Source organism: Ruditapes philippinarum, unplaced genomic scaffold (assembly GCF_026571515.1).
Source record: "Ruditapes philippinarum isolate M1 unplaced genomic scaffold, ASM2657151v2 ctg4057_1_1_1_1, whole genome shotgun sequence".
Taxonomy (NCBI): Eukaryota; Metazoa; Mollusca; class Bivalvia; order Venerida; family Veneridae; genus Ruditapes; species Ruditapes philippinarum.
The window spans coordinates 38,911-54,651 of NW_026856251.1; the positions used below are offsets into that span (position 1 = coordinate 38,911).

Here is a 15,741-nt window from a genome sequence, read left to right on the forward strand (position 1 = left end):
CTCCCAACGTAAGATATTTCAAGTACATGCACTTATGAATAACATACATAATTGACACATCTATTTATGCAATTTAAACATCTGACTAGTGGAATAATAACAACTATTGCGTTCCCTATATTTTGTAATGCTGTATCACCATTTAATTAAAAGAAGAGGGATATTTTATATGATTGTCTTAACAGTACCGTACACCGGATAAAATCGTGTTTTTAGTAAAAACAAATCGGAGAAAATTACCAGGGCAAAGAAAGTTTTCGATTTTTCAGCTGATATGACCACTTATTTGACCTGGGTTTGATTTTTATCTTTCCCTCAATACACGCTTGATTTGAAAATAACATCAGATATCAAGAAAAAATCAAAATTTTATGTTACTTTTCGTAATAAAAGTCTATGTTTCTTACAGAAGAAACTATTTCCCCAAGTATAAATAATCAAGTTTCATTTTTAGTTTCAACAAATCGGCAGTTTTTTTTAACCTCTCGTCAAGAACTGACACTTTTTTAAAAGGTTTTTAAAATCAATACACTTCTGCAATGATAAATATGCACATGCCTAGTGTACTGGATATAGTAAATGCAATGTACTGTGAATGTGCTGTACAGGTATAAAAAACAAAGTTATAAAAAAAATGAGTCGGTTTCTGATATTAAGCTTGATATCATTTAAAAAAGAATAATTGTTTTACGTATTATATACTTTGTAAGTGACTTGATGAAATTTAATAAGTAAATTTTTAATATTAACTGGATAATAATTTTCACCAGACACCACTATTTTCATGTTTCCGGAGGGTGGCATATTAAAATCGAACCGTCCGTCTGTCTTTCTGTCTCAGTCCGTCCGTCCCGTTTTATACATATAGACAGTGGTGGTCGTGTCAGCTCTGAAACTTTAGTATGCATGAAAGGATGTTAATTTTTCTTTTATAATCATATGAAATAATGAAAGATGTATGGTGTGTCGCAAACAAGACTCAGGTTCTACATATAGCTAGGACTAAGGTCAAAGTCACTGTTGGGGTTCAAACTTTGTCATTTTTTATGTTATATAAATATAAAAGGTGGTGGTCGTGTCCACTCTGAAACTTCAGTATGCATGGAAATTGTAGTTTTTCTTTCATATATGAAATAACAATAGATGTATGGTGTGCGCAGACTAGACTCGGGTTTCTGCCACATAGGTCAGGGTCACTGTTCGGGTTCAAACTTTTCCATATTTTACTCTATATAAAAAATAGATGGTGGTGGTCATGTCCCCTCTGAATCTTCAGTATGCATGAAAAGATTTTAATTTTTCTTTCATACATGAAATAACCATAGATGTATGGTGTGTCGCAAACAAGACTCGGGTTTCTGCCACAAAGGTCAGGGTAACTGTAGAGGTTCAAACTTTGTCATTTTTTTATATTTTATAATATAGATGGTGGTGGTCGTGTCCGCTCTGAAACTTCAGTATGCATTTCTCTTTCATATATGAAATGACCATAGATGTATGGTGTGTGGCAAACAAGACTCGGAATTCCTTCAACTAAGGTCAAGGTCACTGTGGGAGTTCAAACTTTGTCATTGTATGTTATATAAATATAGAAGGTGGTGGTTATGTTCGCTCTGAAACTTCATTTTTTATGAAAGTATTTAAATTGCTTTTCATATATGAAATTATATGAAATAAGCATAGATGTATGCTGTTTCGCGAAGAAGACCTCGGTTTCTTTGACTAAGGTTAAGGTCACTTTGGGTCTTCAAAACTTTGTCATTGTAAATTTTTATATTATATAAATATAGAAGGTGATGGTAATGTCCGTTCTGAAACTTGGGTATGCATGAAAGGATTTTAATTTTACTTTCACATATGAATTAACCATAGATGCATGGTGTTTCGCAAACAATACTCGGGGTTTCTACGACTAAGGTCAAGGTCACTGTGGAGTTCCAACTTTGTCAATTTTGATGTTAATAAACACATAGACAGGGATGGTCGTGTCTGCTCTGAAACTGATAATCATGCATGAAAGGATTACATGTATATTTTTTGTTTCACATGTGAAACTATCATTAATGTATGATGTGTTGCCCTTAATACCCGTGTTCCTACGCCTGAGTTCAATGTCACTACTGGGTTTTAAACTTCTTCAATATTTATGTTATATACAAATAAATGGTGGTTGTTGTGCCCGCTCTGTAACTTCCATATATATGAAAGTTTATTTTTTTATTTAAAAATATAAAATCACCATAGATAATGTGTTGTGAACAAGACCAAGGTTTCTTTGTCTAACTTATAGGTCACTGCTAGGGTCCGAACATTGTCAATTTTTACAACCACACTTAGCATGTTATATGTGGTTTATAACCAGAATCCTTCGGGGACATTTGTCACGTTCTTTGATAACTCTTGTTCATATTACTTTTAAATAAATGACCTCGGTTTCTTTGACTAAGGTTAAGGTCACTTTGGGTCTTCAAAACTTTGTCATTGTAATTTTTTATATGATATAAATATAGAAGGTGATGGAAATGTCCGTTCTGAAACTTGGGTATGCATGAAAGAATTTTAATTTTACTTTCACATATGAATTTACCATAGATGCATGGTGTTTCGCAAACAATGCTCGGGGTTTCTACGACTAAGGTCAAGGTCACTGTGGAGTTCAAACTTTGTCAATTTTGATGTTAATTTACATATAGACAGAGATGGTCGTGTCTGCTCTGAAACTGATAATCATGCATGAAAGGATTATATTTCTTGTTTCACATGTGAAACTATCGTTAATGTATGATGTGTTGCCCTTAAGACCCGTGTTCCTACGCCTTAGTTCAATGTCACTACTGGGGTTTAAACTTCTTTAATATTTATGTTATATACAAATAGATGGTGGTTGTTGTTCCCGCTCTGTAACTTCAATATACATGAAAGTTTAAATTTTTTATTTAAAAATATAAAGTCACCATAGATGGACAATGTGTTGTGAACAAGACCCAGGTTTCTTTGTCTATTTTAAAGGTTACTGCTAGGGTCCGAACTTTGTCATTTTTTACAACCACACTTAACATGTTATAGGTCGTTTAAAAATAGAATCCTTCTGGAACATTTGTCACGTTCTGTGACAACTCTTGTTCATATTACTTTTGCATAAATTCTATACTTATAAATTCACACAAGTTTTTAATGACCACCAAGAGAATCAGCAGAAAGTGTTACTGTTAATAAGTGGTCTGTTTTCAAGCTTAATTTAACCTTCATAACAGCACATTAGATAAAACATTTGTATTCATTGTGTGACACCAAGAGCAAATGTGTGGTATTTTTCTTGACTACCCTATGATTTTTTATTTCCCTCCAAAATGCGGACAGTTTGTTATAATGTATTCACAAAACTAATGGTTCATTATTCTTTTGGTCAAAACTAAAAATTTATCTTTGACAGAAAATGGCTAATAACTACTTACGTATCTTAAACGTTGGAATGGAGGACGCGGGTGTTTACCAGTGCGAGGCCGAAGACGAAAACGGTTGCTATAGTTATAAGGAAGGCAAACTATGGGTGGTAGACGTAAAGTCTTTCAGTTCATGTACGTGTTTTCATTTCCAATTTCTAAAGTTTTAAATAATTATAGAATAGATTCATATTGTTCCATCTGTTAAGGTTTCTTTCAGAACATTATTACATGTGTTGATTTTCTTAATACAATTGATTCGAAATATGAAAAACACGACCCGGCAACACAGAACTACCGACGTGAGGCCCAGTAGTATACCAAACAAAAACAGGACAGGGAACAGGGTATTAATTTAAATAAAATTCAGAATAGGAAACCAACAAGGTACTTAAAGATACACCTACTAAAGGGAAATGGTGAAGGGAAAATAACTTGAGGAAGATAGGTGGGGGAGGGGCAAAATGAACAGGCTCAATCAAACCAAGCATTTCAATTTTGCCGTTTTGAAATTTTCTTTTGGGATTCTATTTCTCTCTACGCAAGTCGGACATTTAGACCTGTTGATTTATACTAAGTTGAATTCTAGACCCCTTGACTCTTAGACCCATTTTAAATGGCTTTTCGACCCCTAGTGGTAAATACCCATATACCAATTTTTAAACTTTAAAAGGCCAGTAAGATTTTTCGAGAAATTATTTAAGGCAGATAGCAAATATTTCAACTGTTTTCATTACAAGATACGACAAAATTACGAAGAAGGGAAAAACACATTATATTAACAATTAATGTTACATAGTAGTAAAAATATACATCATATAATTATATATATTTTTTCAAAAACTGGAACATAATTTTTATTAGTGAAGGAATTATAATATTAAGCGTGATTTGTACATTGCGTGTTTATTCATAATACGTATCTCCTTTTTTATAAAATTTTAAAAATTTAGATTATGTTTTCCCTTAGAAACACATGTTTGTTATATTGGCGATTAATACATACATACATACATGTCTACTTAATTAATGTCATATATTGAATTAACTTGTCTGTAGTTCGATGTTGCGATTATCTCGTTTTACACTATGAAAATGAAACCATAGTACCAATATCGATCAATACATATCGATCAATAATTAATTGGCTGAGATTTGTTCATGTTTTCGAGTTTTCGACTTAAAGTTTTTCGAGAATAACATTTAACAACAACAATGTAAATTTGTATATTTAGATATGTAGTATTGCAGTTATGTGCACTGATAAAATCAATTTAGTAGTCTCATCTACTTCTTCTATTGTAATTTTAACATAAAAAGTGAAATCAATTTTCAAAATCTTTTTTTTTAATTGTTTACATCTCGTATTTCATATACGCATTTTTTCGCTCATAATTGAAATGTAGTATTGCCTCATAAGGCTTCGAGACAACAAACGTAATTATGACCAGATTTTCATTTATACTTATTTTTAATATTTTAAAGTCAACATGTGTTCCTGTTCATCTATTTGTCTAAATCGTGATGTGAATACGCAAGTCGCGTGTCGTTGATGATTAAATTAAACACTCTGTCAATTATAAATTGTTGTTGTACTAAATAAACAGTTGCTGTATTTCATTATTAACGGGGTAGGTTAAATTACTTAATTATGGCGCATTTCGTTTAGTCATTTTATTACCTTGTACAAATATTTATATTAACATTCACATAAGTTATAGATATATGTCCTACTCATGAAAGAATATTCTTTTTTCTTAATAAAGACAGTTCATTTCAAATAACAATCAATTATAATTACTTATATAAGTTATTTGAAATCTGTATTTGAATGTTGCTGCTCTTGCCGACACTCTGTAACGCGGTAAATATTGCTTTGTCTTTATTACATCATAACAGTGTTACTTTAAAAATGGTATATTGTGCACACAGATATAATGTAAGAATTTCGTTTTCTGATAGACATCAAACTGTATGATTTGTTTCATGAATAACAATACACGCTCATTAAATAAAGTATTCAAAGAACCAAAATGTCTGAAATTTCGCGATGTTAGAAGTTCGGTAGAAGAAAACTAATAAATGTACAATGACAAAAATGACAGTATTTTTTTACAAAAATGTGTATAACAAAACGACTAATAGAAATGTATTTAAACAAGAGGGCCATGATGGCCCTGAGTCGCTCACCAGAAACAACTGTTTTTCAGTGTTATTTTTCAAAGAACTTGATGAAAGACCAGTCCAGCTCAACTTTTACTTGCCCTTCTAATTATTGAAATATTTTGCTCTAATATTTAGGAGGCTTTATTAAAATATCTATGTTGCAAGTGTGTTCCCATGAGATTATGTAGAATAAAATAATGCAGAATAAACAGGTCTAAGATTTTATGATATTTACGGACAGTCTGTAAATTTTTGTACGAGCCATAATTTTACAGATTTTTGTATCTGTAAATTTACAGACATTAAGTAAGAATATAGTAGAAGTTGCATTAAAATTCAAAACCACAGGTTAAAATTAATAAGGTTACATACTATATGATTAAATGTAACAGTATGGTAAGATTCAAAACAATATGATGACTTTCAATTTACACTTTTATTAAATATTTCAAAATCATCATACAAAGATGAAACTCACCACATTACGTTTGTAAATATAAACAATCAATAAAAACACTAATCAGAAGCTACGGATTTTAGTGTAAAACTTAAAACAGAAATTTTCACATTGAATAAAGATTTGTAAATATATGGAAAGAAAAATCTTTAAATTTGTAGACTATCCATTAATTTGCGGACAGTCCATATCATCATGAAATCCTAGACCTGATAAATGACCACTACATCAGGGTTAATTTTGATGGAACATTTTTTCTTTATAACTTTTGTGAATGAATACACAAAACGTCACATGCAAAATGTGTTAGGTTTTACAGTATGGGACAACAAACTTTTTATTTGAGGGCAAATTTGTGCCCAATCGGTAAAATTATGGAGCTATGGTAGACAATACAAACAATCGAGTTACCTTACACGTCTGGATCGTAGCCAAACTAGGAATTGCCTACTTCTTCTAGTTATAAATTACACTAACATGGCGCCATACTGTCAAGCCTAGCACACTAGTTCCGAACTTCCGTCAACTCCCGTAACCAGTTCCATACGGAACTACAAAACTCTAAAGTTTGTGCATCCCGATGAGAATGGATTGTCTTTATTTTCAGTTATACAAACTGTGTAAGTCATTTTATTACCACCATACCGCAACCAGAAATTGCTTTCAGAAAAACTCGCTTTGGAGCATAATTTATCTTTTTGCTTAGATTTCTCAGTTGTTTCAGCATTCACCGATTGATTTGGTTTGGAAACCTCATTTGGTATAGGCGCAGAGTTGTTTACGGTAGATTCTGTCGGCCCATAAACGTTAACATTGTCTTTATTGAAGAATGAAGTCAATCTACACTGCTTTTTTCGAAGCAGACATTGTGAATAACCCGGATAATGACGCCAGAATCTGAAGCGTCTGAGCGCTTTTAACGTGTAATATTCACTAAAGCGTCTAAGATAAATCATGTGACCGATCAGCTGATGAAATTCATACTATTTATTGAAAAAAATATATACAACGACGCTCGCAAAAAATATGCGTCACGGAAAACGCACGCTATGATATTACCGAGTCAAATGCAGAAGTACTACGTCAAAAACGCAGAAAAAGCTTTCAAGAGAAAACACTGCATGTAGTGATGTAATTAAGTGAATATGGATGAAACCAAATACAGCTTGATACTATGTCCTAATATATCCAAGTTATTTCATAAAAGGTCAGGGCCTCAAATAATTTCAACAGCAAACAGCAGGTCATTTACATGTATGAAAGAAATTTAAACATGAGTTGTTTCCCTTTCATTCAACTATAATTTGAAGAAATGCCATGGTCTGTGGTATCTAAGCTTTAGCAGTCCCTAAAAGGGGCCAATCAAAAAAATATGAGCAATTTTTATAAAAGGTAGAATGCTAATAACAAAGTTTGGTCAGATTATCCATCAAAAAGTTCTGTAGAAAAAGCTGTCTAAAGGTTTTTATTATTTTTAGCTCCCTTGACCCTAAAAGGGGCCTATCAAATTAAAATGAGCAAATTTGATAAAAGACTACCCAAGAATGATTAAGGCAAAGTTTGGTGATCATCCATCCATTAGTTCTGTAGAAGAAGATGTCTAAATGTGTTTTCTTGTTTTAGCCCTATTGACCCCTAAAAGGGGCCAATCAAATTATTATGAGCAAACTTGATCAAAGACTACCCAAGAATACTACAGACAAAGTTTGGTGATCATCCATCATTTAGTTCTGTAGTAGAAGATGTTTAAAGGTTTTTCTATTTTAAGCTCTGTTGACCCCTAAAAGGTGCCAATTGAAATGACATGAGCAAATTCAAGTGTGACTGTCACAATAATGCTACAGACCAAATTTGTAGTAAATCTGTCCAGCGGTTTCAGAGAAGATGATTGTTGACGCATGACGACGGACGACGGAGTATCCCCCTTTGATACTAATAGCTCACCCTGAGCCTTCGGCTCTGGTGAGCTAATAAAAAACACAAAAAATCCCTATCCAATGTAAATTCATGAAATTATATATGCATATTCATATAACATTTTCTGTTTAAGATGAGGAGGGCATTTGTGTCGTTTTGGTTTCTTAACTTACATTGAAATAATTTATATATAACGCAATCAGTGACTTTAAATGGAGTTAGGTGAATACATGTCCCTTTTTAATAAAGATATAAATCAAATCGGATAAAAATGTGAATTTATCTATTTCGTTGATATATAAGATTGTGGTATATCCATTCATGACGAGGCTATGCTTTCATCAAGAATATCAAAGGGATCATGGGCATCACCTGGAATGCATCCATGGCATGTTACGTTACGAACAAGAGGGGTATGTAATTGTTTAATCATAGCTAATAACACTAGATTGAATTTATTTTCAGAATATATTTTAAATTTCTAGATTTAATTAAGCAATTAATCGTTGAATTGAGTAAGATTTTATATGTCTTGTAGTATCTTAGTTCATAAACTTATATAACTTTTTTATGTATGCGTGTTTGTGCTTATTTCTGTGTACGCTAGTGTTTGTGAGTATACTTTAGTTGGATGTTGCGGCACATTCTTTTGATGAACTTTCATTTTAGACATTTGTTGATTTGTAGAAAAAGATAAGCGTAAGAAAACGTCTTGAAATGTTTTCATTTAATGACTTTATATTTGAAGTTGTACCCTAAATCTTTGATTTGAAAAATAAAATGCTGAACGATAATTTAATTTAGACTAGACACGAACATTTGACTCAATAAGTAAAACAAAAGAAGGACGGGTATGTCTTTCTATCAATTATCTTTAAAATAAACGTTTGTTGAAAATAGTCATGTTCTGTCGGCTTTATACTTTTCCGTTGGTATTGTGTTTTTATCGTGTCAGATATAATTTTACCTGGCACGTTTATTCATGTGTCTATCGGTGAAAAGGTAAATGTTAAGCACATAGTAAGGAGTACTGTTAATACCTGTCAGAAAAAATGACTGTCTTGATGTTATTTAATCTAAGGAAAGATTTAGTAATAAATACTAGAACCAATTTCCAAGATATGGGGGCTGGCCAGCATCGCCTGACATAAGATTGATATATTCTCAGTTGGAAAACACTAGCGTTTACACTTTTTTAGGTATTTTTATATTTTTCTATCTCAAATCAATATATACATTTAAACAACAAACTCTGACTATTATTTACACCCAAAACAAAGAACTCTGATCATATTTACACCCAAAATAAACACACATCTTCATCAGCCACTTTTACGAAATATCTTTTCACGTTTACGTCTTTCATGCGAAACAATACTAGACACATGGAGAGCCAAAGCTCTAAACACCTTATGGTTAAACAACACAATAAAATTGTGTCTCCTAAAATCTTTCTCAAAACACGCATATTTTCTGTTGTACCGATTTGACATTAAATATGTATAGAGTTTAATACACGCACAGCAACTGGTTTAAACATGATACTTACACTCCATTTAAAACAATGTATCACTGTAAAGAAATATTAACTAGTTCACGGGGGGGAATCACGTGACTTTGTATAGTAATACCCACGAGAAAATGGCGACTGCTGAGCCCCGGTAAGTACCTTATTATGTTAAATTAAGGTGACAAACGTTTCTTAAATCAAAACAAAACCTAGCGTATCATATGCGCGTTAATTTTCTTCGAATGACAATACAAAGTGCATTATCCTACGTTTTGTGGTTTTTGAGAACATTGTTTGAATTGGTTGAAAATTGCACATTCGGTGATAGTAATTCGCACGAAGCAATATAATTTGGTACCAAAATAAAGGAAAATAAGCTTACTCTCTGCACTGGAGGCACAAAATCAATCATTTTATTAACATCTGTTATCGTAGAAGTCCACATTAAATATATTTTCGAAGGTATGTAGTCTACAAATGTTCTTTGCAAGTATATAGTAAGTAAAACGAACAATTTCTGGATAGTAAGTCGCACGAAAACAAAATAGTAAGTTTCATGCACAGTTTCCATTAGCATACATATAAATTAAAAGAAAGTTAAAGTCCATATATAAAGAGATAGAAAATACTTATTTCAATTTTTCAAGATCAAATATTTCACTTTTTGTCTATAGAACGAATGCTTAAACGGTTGTAATCATAATATATCAAATGAACTTTTGATGGGATTTGATATTATACGGCTCAGTGTTATTTTTCTGTTGCGATAGTAGTTCTTTGACCTCTGCAGTTTCAGTGTGTCTTGACCCTCATTTTACTGTAATTAGAAAGAAGATGAACAAATATAATTGTTTGTTAATTGGTATGGTGATGTTTATTAACTGAATGCTGATGTTTTTATATGGCGGTATTTGTTACATTTAGTCACTATGCTACTTAATTTATGAAAATATATTGAAGAATTCGTAAGAACAAAATAACTTCTTACAAAAAAAAAAAAAAAAAAAAAAAAACAATGATACAGTGATACAAGTTATGATTAAGGCACATTGTGCCTCAGAAATCCATATTGTTTTAATTCTTTAGAAATGTCAAACATGTGTTTCATAATGTTTAAATAATGGATAAAACGCATGATAGAATTTTATTACAACTGAAAAAGGTAGCGCTGAAGTGATGTGTCGTTAAGGTAGCAAAATGTAAACAAAGTAGTATTTTGACTTCCATACGAAATACTTATTCACTAAAGATATACCATTTTCCAACAGAACCAAAGATGCAAAAGGTAGTTTGAGTATCTAGCAAATGAGTATGTTTTCGGAAACTGTAACAAGATACCAAAAATAAACAGATATTTTAAAAAATAAAAGGTTAAAGAAAAGCGAATATTTGAAATCAAACGGTCAAAGATATTGACACTTTTTAAAGTGAAGGCAAGTGGAGTAAAAAAAAATATTTACATAAAACAATCTTAGATGCTGGGTTTCAAATCACACCGTCAATGTCGGGACACCTGAGTTAAAGCACCGACGTTTTGTTAGCTAGTTTGATTCATGAAAGAATTCAAGGACTCTGGTCGGACTAGAATCCATTGCGGTGAGAAGCATGTGTATAAAAATCAGGGACATTAAACACTCGGCCATGGATGCCCTGAATATCTTATTTACTTACTCTATCACAAACAAAAAGTAAGAGTTTACGACGCAACACATTTGCACATGGTAAGAAAATAAGCGTATAGTAAAACATAACGTTTTAACAAAACTTCTTGGGTTTATTTATAAAATCTGCCAGTGAATAAAAGAATAAATTCAATAAAAACTTGGTATACCAGTTCTATGATGGCACTAAATATCAATGTGATATGGCGAATATCTTCTCCTTTGCGTTTTTGGTCCAAATTGCAGGTACTGAAAAGTAAATGATGGTGTTGTAATATTTCCTTCTGTACAGTTATTTCTTTATATAGCTAGTTCTAAGGATAACGGATGTGGGTCCAGTCTAACGTGAAAAGGGGCCAAGTGCAACGTACATTGTTGAGTATCAATGTCAATGTCTCATTTAGTTTTTTTTTAAGTTAAGTAATCTTTAATGAAATTATATGAACATGAATACATGTATTATGAAATAATATGAATTATTATTAAAATACTCTCTCGATTTTTGTTTCGCTGTCACCGTAGACGGAACACGCTTGCAAATTTGAAACCAAATAATTATAAAATAGTTTCGTCATATTTTAGTAAGCTATTGGAAACTATGCGTGAAACTTACTATTTTGTTTTCGTGTAACTTACTATCCAGAAATTGTTCGTTTTACTTACTAAACACTAGCAAAGAACATTTGTAGGCTGCAGACCTTCGAACAAAATTTTATATGGAATTCTACAAGAACAGATGTCAATAAAATGATTGATTTGGTGTCTTAAATGCAAAAAGAAAGCTTATTTTCCTTTATTTTGGTACCAAGTTATATCGCTTCGTGCAAATTACTATCGTTGGATGTGCAATTTTCACACAATTCAAACAATGTTCTCAAAAACCACAAAACGTAGAATAATGCAATTTGTATTGCCATTTGAAGAAAATTAACGCGCATATGATACGCTAGGTTTTGTTTTGATTTAAGAAACGTTTGTCACCTTAATTTAACATAATAAGGTACTTACCGGGGCTCAGCAGTCGCCATTTTCTCGTGGGTATTACTATACAAAGTCACGTGATTCCCCCCCGTGTAGTTGTTTCATCTACAACAATATATCACTGTAGTGAAATATTAACTCGTTGTAAGATACATTTCTCTACATATAAACTTCATGATTATTCTGACAGGGGCTACTGAAGAAAACACTCCACTGTTTTCAAACAAAATGAATAATCTGCAATGCCTCTTTTCAGGTATCGAGTCTACTTAGATAATCTGCACATACGTTGTCCTTTCCTTTCACAGCTACTATTCTAAACTTATAGTTCTGTAGAAACAATGCCCATCCCATTATGCGGCCGATTTCAACTTTTCATTTCTGAATATACGTAAAAGGAGCATGGTCTGTAAGCAGCTCAAATTCTTTCCCGTTCAAATATTTGTTGAATTTCTTTATTCAAAATACCATTGCAAGACATTCCCTTTGATAACCGAGTAGTTTCTTTCTCTATTCTGCAATGTCATACTCGCGTGAGGTATTGGAAGCAGACCATAATAAAAGTGTTGAAGAAGTGCAGCCTCTACTCCTGTGTCTGAAGCATCACTTTGCAAAACAAATGACTTTGAAAAGTCAGGAAGTCGAAATATTGGTGATCGTGTCAATACTTGCTTTAATGTCGTTAAAGCCTTTTCATGTTCTGGTTTCCATATGATTTTATTCACCCTGGATGAACAAGTTTTGCCACGTGACCACAAATACAAACGCCGGACCCAATTTTAGGTAATTATTTGCAGATATCTCTTTTTCCCACTGCGAGCACAAAAATAAGACATAGACCGTAGGACCCGGCGTAAATTAAGCTTTTATTTTATGTGAGTAGTCATTACTAGACTTTAGTAGTTTTTTAGAACACTTCGACACAAATGTTCTTTTCGCAAAGCAAACGCCGATAGGTTTTCCTTCTTCCAATCAATTTTTTCACTGGAAATACATGTTGAGGTAAAATAATAGAGGATATGTCTTTTAAAATGCCATTCCCGTCCCTAACTCATTTATAATTCCATTTGCAAAGTTATATTTGACATAATTCCATGTTATTCCCCGTATTGTCTAATTTGCAAACGTCGTTTGAACATGTAAAATATGCAAACGCCGGTTGAACATATTAAGGACGTTTTCGGGAGTTTTCATATTGACATATAAGCAAAACTAAAACTGTTCAATAGGATTTCTACTTCATATTTAAATTTGTTACCACTTTTTGTTTTCATGAACTTATTTTTCCTAGCATACTGCCATAAACGCTGTAACGTTTTGTCATTTGTCGTACTTTTGTTATCTTCGACCTTTGGAACTTTAAGAGGTTTCATTGCTTTCTTTTTAGCAGCAGCTATGTTTGTTACTTCTCGGCTAACCCACTTCCCTTATAATAAAGTGTATCGATGTCTATTTTTGCCATGGGTACAAACCTGGCCTGACCATCTATTACTTTCATGACACAATTTTTATTCAGCATTTGATCTTCTTACACCAACGTCTTTCTCACTGCTGCTAACTCGCAACCAGTGTCTCTTAACTTTCACCTCTTGATTACCAATATATTCTAGAAGAAGATCTTTCAAATCTCTCTATATAAACATCTATGTCATCTTTTGACTCTTCGAACTTTGGCAATCTTGGCCTCAAACCGGTGCTAGGTTGGATATCAGTGCGATCCCTCAGATCCAATTGACGTTCACCGTTCATGGACGGTAGTTTGCACTTGACAGTACCGTCCATGAACAGGCTCAATCAAACCGAGCCTGCAACATTTTCAATTTTTGATGTGTTGGGCTTTCTTTAGGGATTCTTATTTTCACTATTCTAATGATTCAATTGTACAGTTTCTTGTTATGACAGGCACAAAATTACCATTGGATAATTGAATTTCCCCCTCTTCAATACAGCCATCATAAAAACTTGCATAACCCCGATACTTTCTTATCATCTGATCTACCATCACGTCTATTTTCTCCAGGCCTACTATGCCAGTTCCTTGGTGAAGAATCCCGATTTGTTTGAAAGTAATTTCTATTTTGCTCTCCATATGACATTGCAGCAGCCTCATATCTTTTCTTAGTCAGATCTCAACAAGATCCTCTCTGTTACATATAAAGCATATTACTTTTCTTTTTTCTCTGTGATAGTGCTGTATTGGTTTCGATAGAGTACGTTGATTTAGGCGTATTAGTGATTTATTAAAAAAATCGCAATTTTAGAGCTTTTACTATGTGTAATTGTACCACCATGATCTTGGGTGTTTCTAAATTCAAAACTTCACCATTTTCGTGTTAAATATTGAATTCTGCTTAAGCCGGTGCTAGGGGGCGTGGACGGTAACTTGCACTTTCCAGTACCTTCCATGAACAGGCTCATTCAAACCGAGCCTGCAACATTTTCAATTTTGTTGTGTTGGATTTTCTTTAGGGGTTCTTTTTTTCTCTATTTTATTGTCACATCCGTGTTATTTGTGCCGTGTGGCGGCTGTAAAAAGTCTCCCCGTAAATTTAATCAATGATGTTATATTATCGATCCTTGAAGATCGTTCAGCACGACATTATTGTTGTGTATACATGTTATTTGGTACTTTTAGTTTCTTCTATTTGGCCATTTTCAACTTTGGTTGTTCCTACTTGAATACTGTATAATCACAAATTGCTCTCTAATGATAAGATCTTTTAATTCATCTACTGTATTTGCAGCGTTGGCCATTTTAGTCCATCTACTAAAGTACCTATCTAAGCGAGCCATAAATTTGTTTACAGTCTCCCCTTGTTCCGGCTTACTCTTTCTAAATTTACTTCTGAAACCGTCTTCTAACCGTCTTACTCTTTCTAAATTTACTTCTGAAACCGTCTGATCCTTGAAGATCGTTCAGCCCGACATTATTGTTGTGCTTGTGGTATTTTTAGTTTCAACTTTTCGGCATTTTCTAGTTGGGTGGTTCCAATATTCCTACTTGAATAATGTTGAATCACCCTTAGGATATGTTGCCTGCTTTTTAAATTTGTCTTTTGACGTCTTATCTGTGATACGCAGGCTTCATAACCTCTGATCCCCTTTCAAAATTCCATTTTATTTAGTTCCGCCCATTGTTTTCTCGTTTTGGGCACACGCTTCATATTACTTGGGGACCATACGCCGCTTTTCATGGAATGGCACGGGAGTGTCACATTGAAGGTTCCATGATAACCGCCGTATGAACACATTTGCGGATGTTTCTAAATTCAAAATTTTACTATTTCACGTTTAAATGTTGAATTCTGCTTAAGCCGGTGCTAGGGGGCGTGGACGGTAACTTGCACTTTTCAGTACCGTCCATGAACAGGCTCAATCAAACCGAGCCTGCAACATTTTCAATTTTGCCGTGTTGGGCTTTCTTTAAGGATTCTGTATTTATTTATTTTCTGTTAATTGGTATATTTTCAAAACTGCTGTTTATAATCCTTGATAGTCTGATGCTTGCTCAGGGGGCATACTAGTGTACACTTTCCCCGCTAATAAGGAACTTAAGCTTATTGCCCATGTATCTTCTTTCCATCCCTGACTAATGGAGAATCTTTA

General features: G+C 33.1%; 1 protein-coding gene and 1 long non-coding RNA gene across 2 annotated transcripts in view; one reads left to right on the plus strand and one right to left on the minus strand.

The window, feature by feature from the left end:
• The window catches only part of LOC132745967 (coagulation factor IX-like), a 30,000-nt gene that overhangs the window by 2,294 nt on the left and 11,965 nt on the right, over nucleotides 1-15,741 (plus strand). The window contains exons 2-3 of the mRNA XM_060735000.1: nucleotides 3,434-3,578; nucleotides 8,287-8,396. Coding sequence (XP_060590983.1) covers nucleotides 3,434-3,578; nucleotides 8,287-8,396 — 255 coding nt within the window. The remainder of the gene's footprint in view (nucleotides 1-3,433; nucleotides 3,579-8,286; nucleotides 8,397-15,741) is intronic.
• LOC132745964 (uncharacterized) lies at nucleotides 10,023-13,398 on the minus strand. Its single transcript, XR_009627925.1, has 3 exons — nucleotides 12,163-13,398; nucleotides 11,325-11,403; nucleotides 10,023-10,310 (listed from the first exon to the last, which is right to left on the minus strand). It is a non-coding gene; the product is annotated as an uncharacterized LOC132745964 (long non-coding RNA).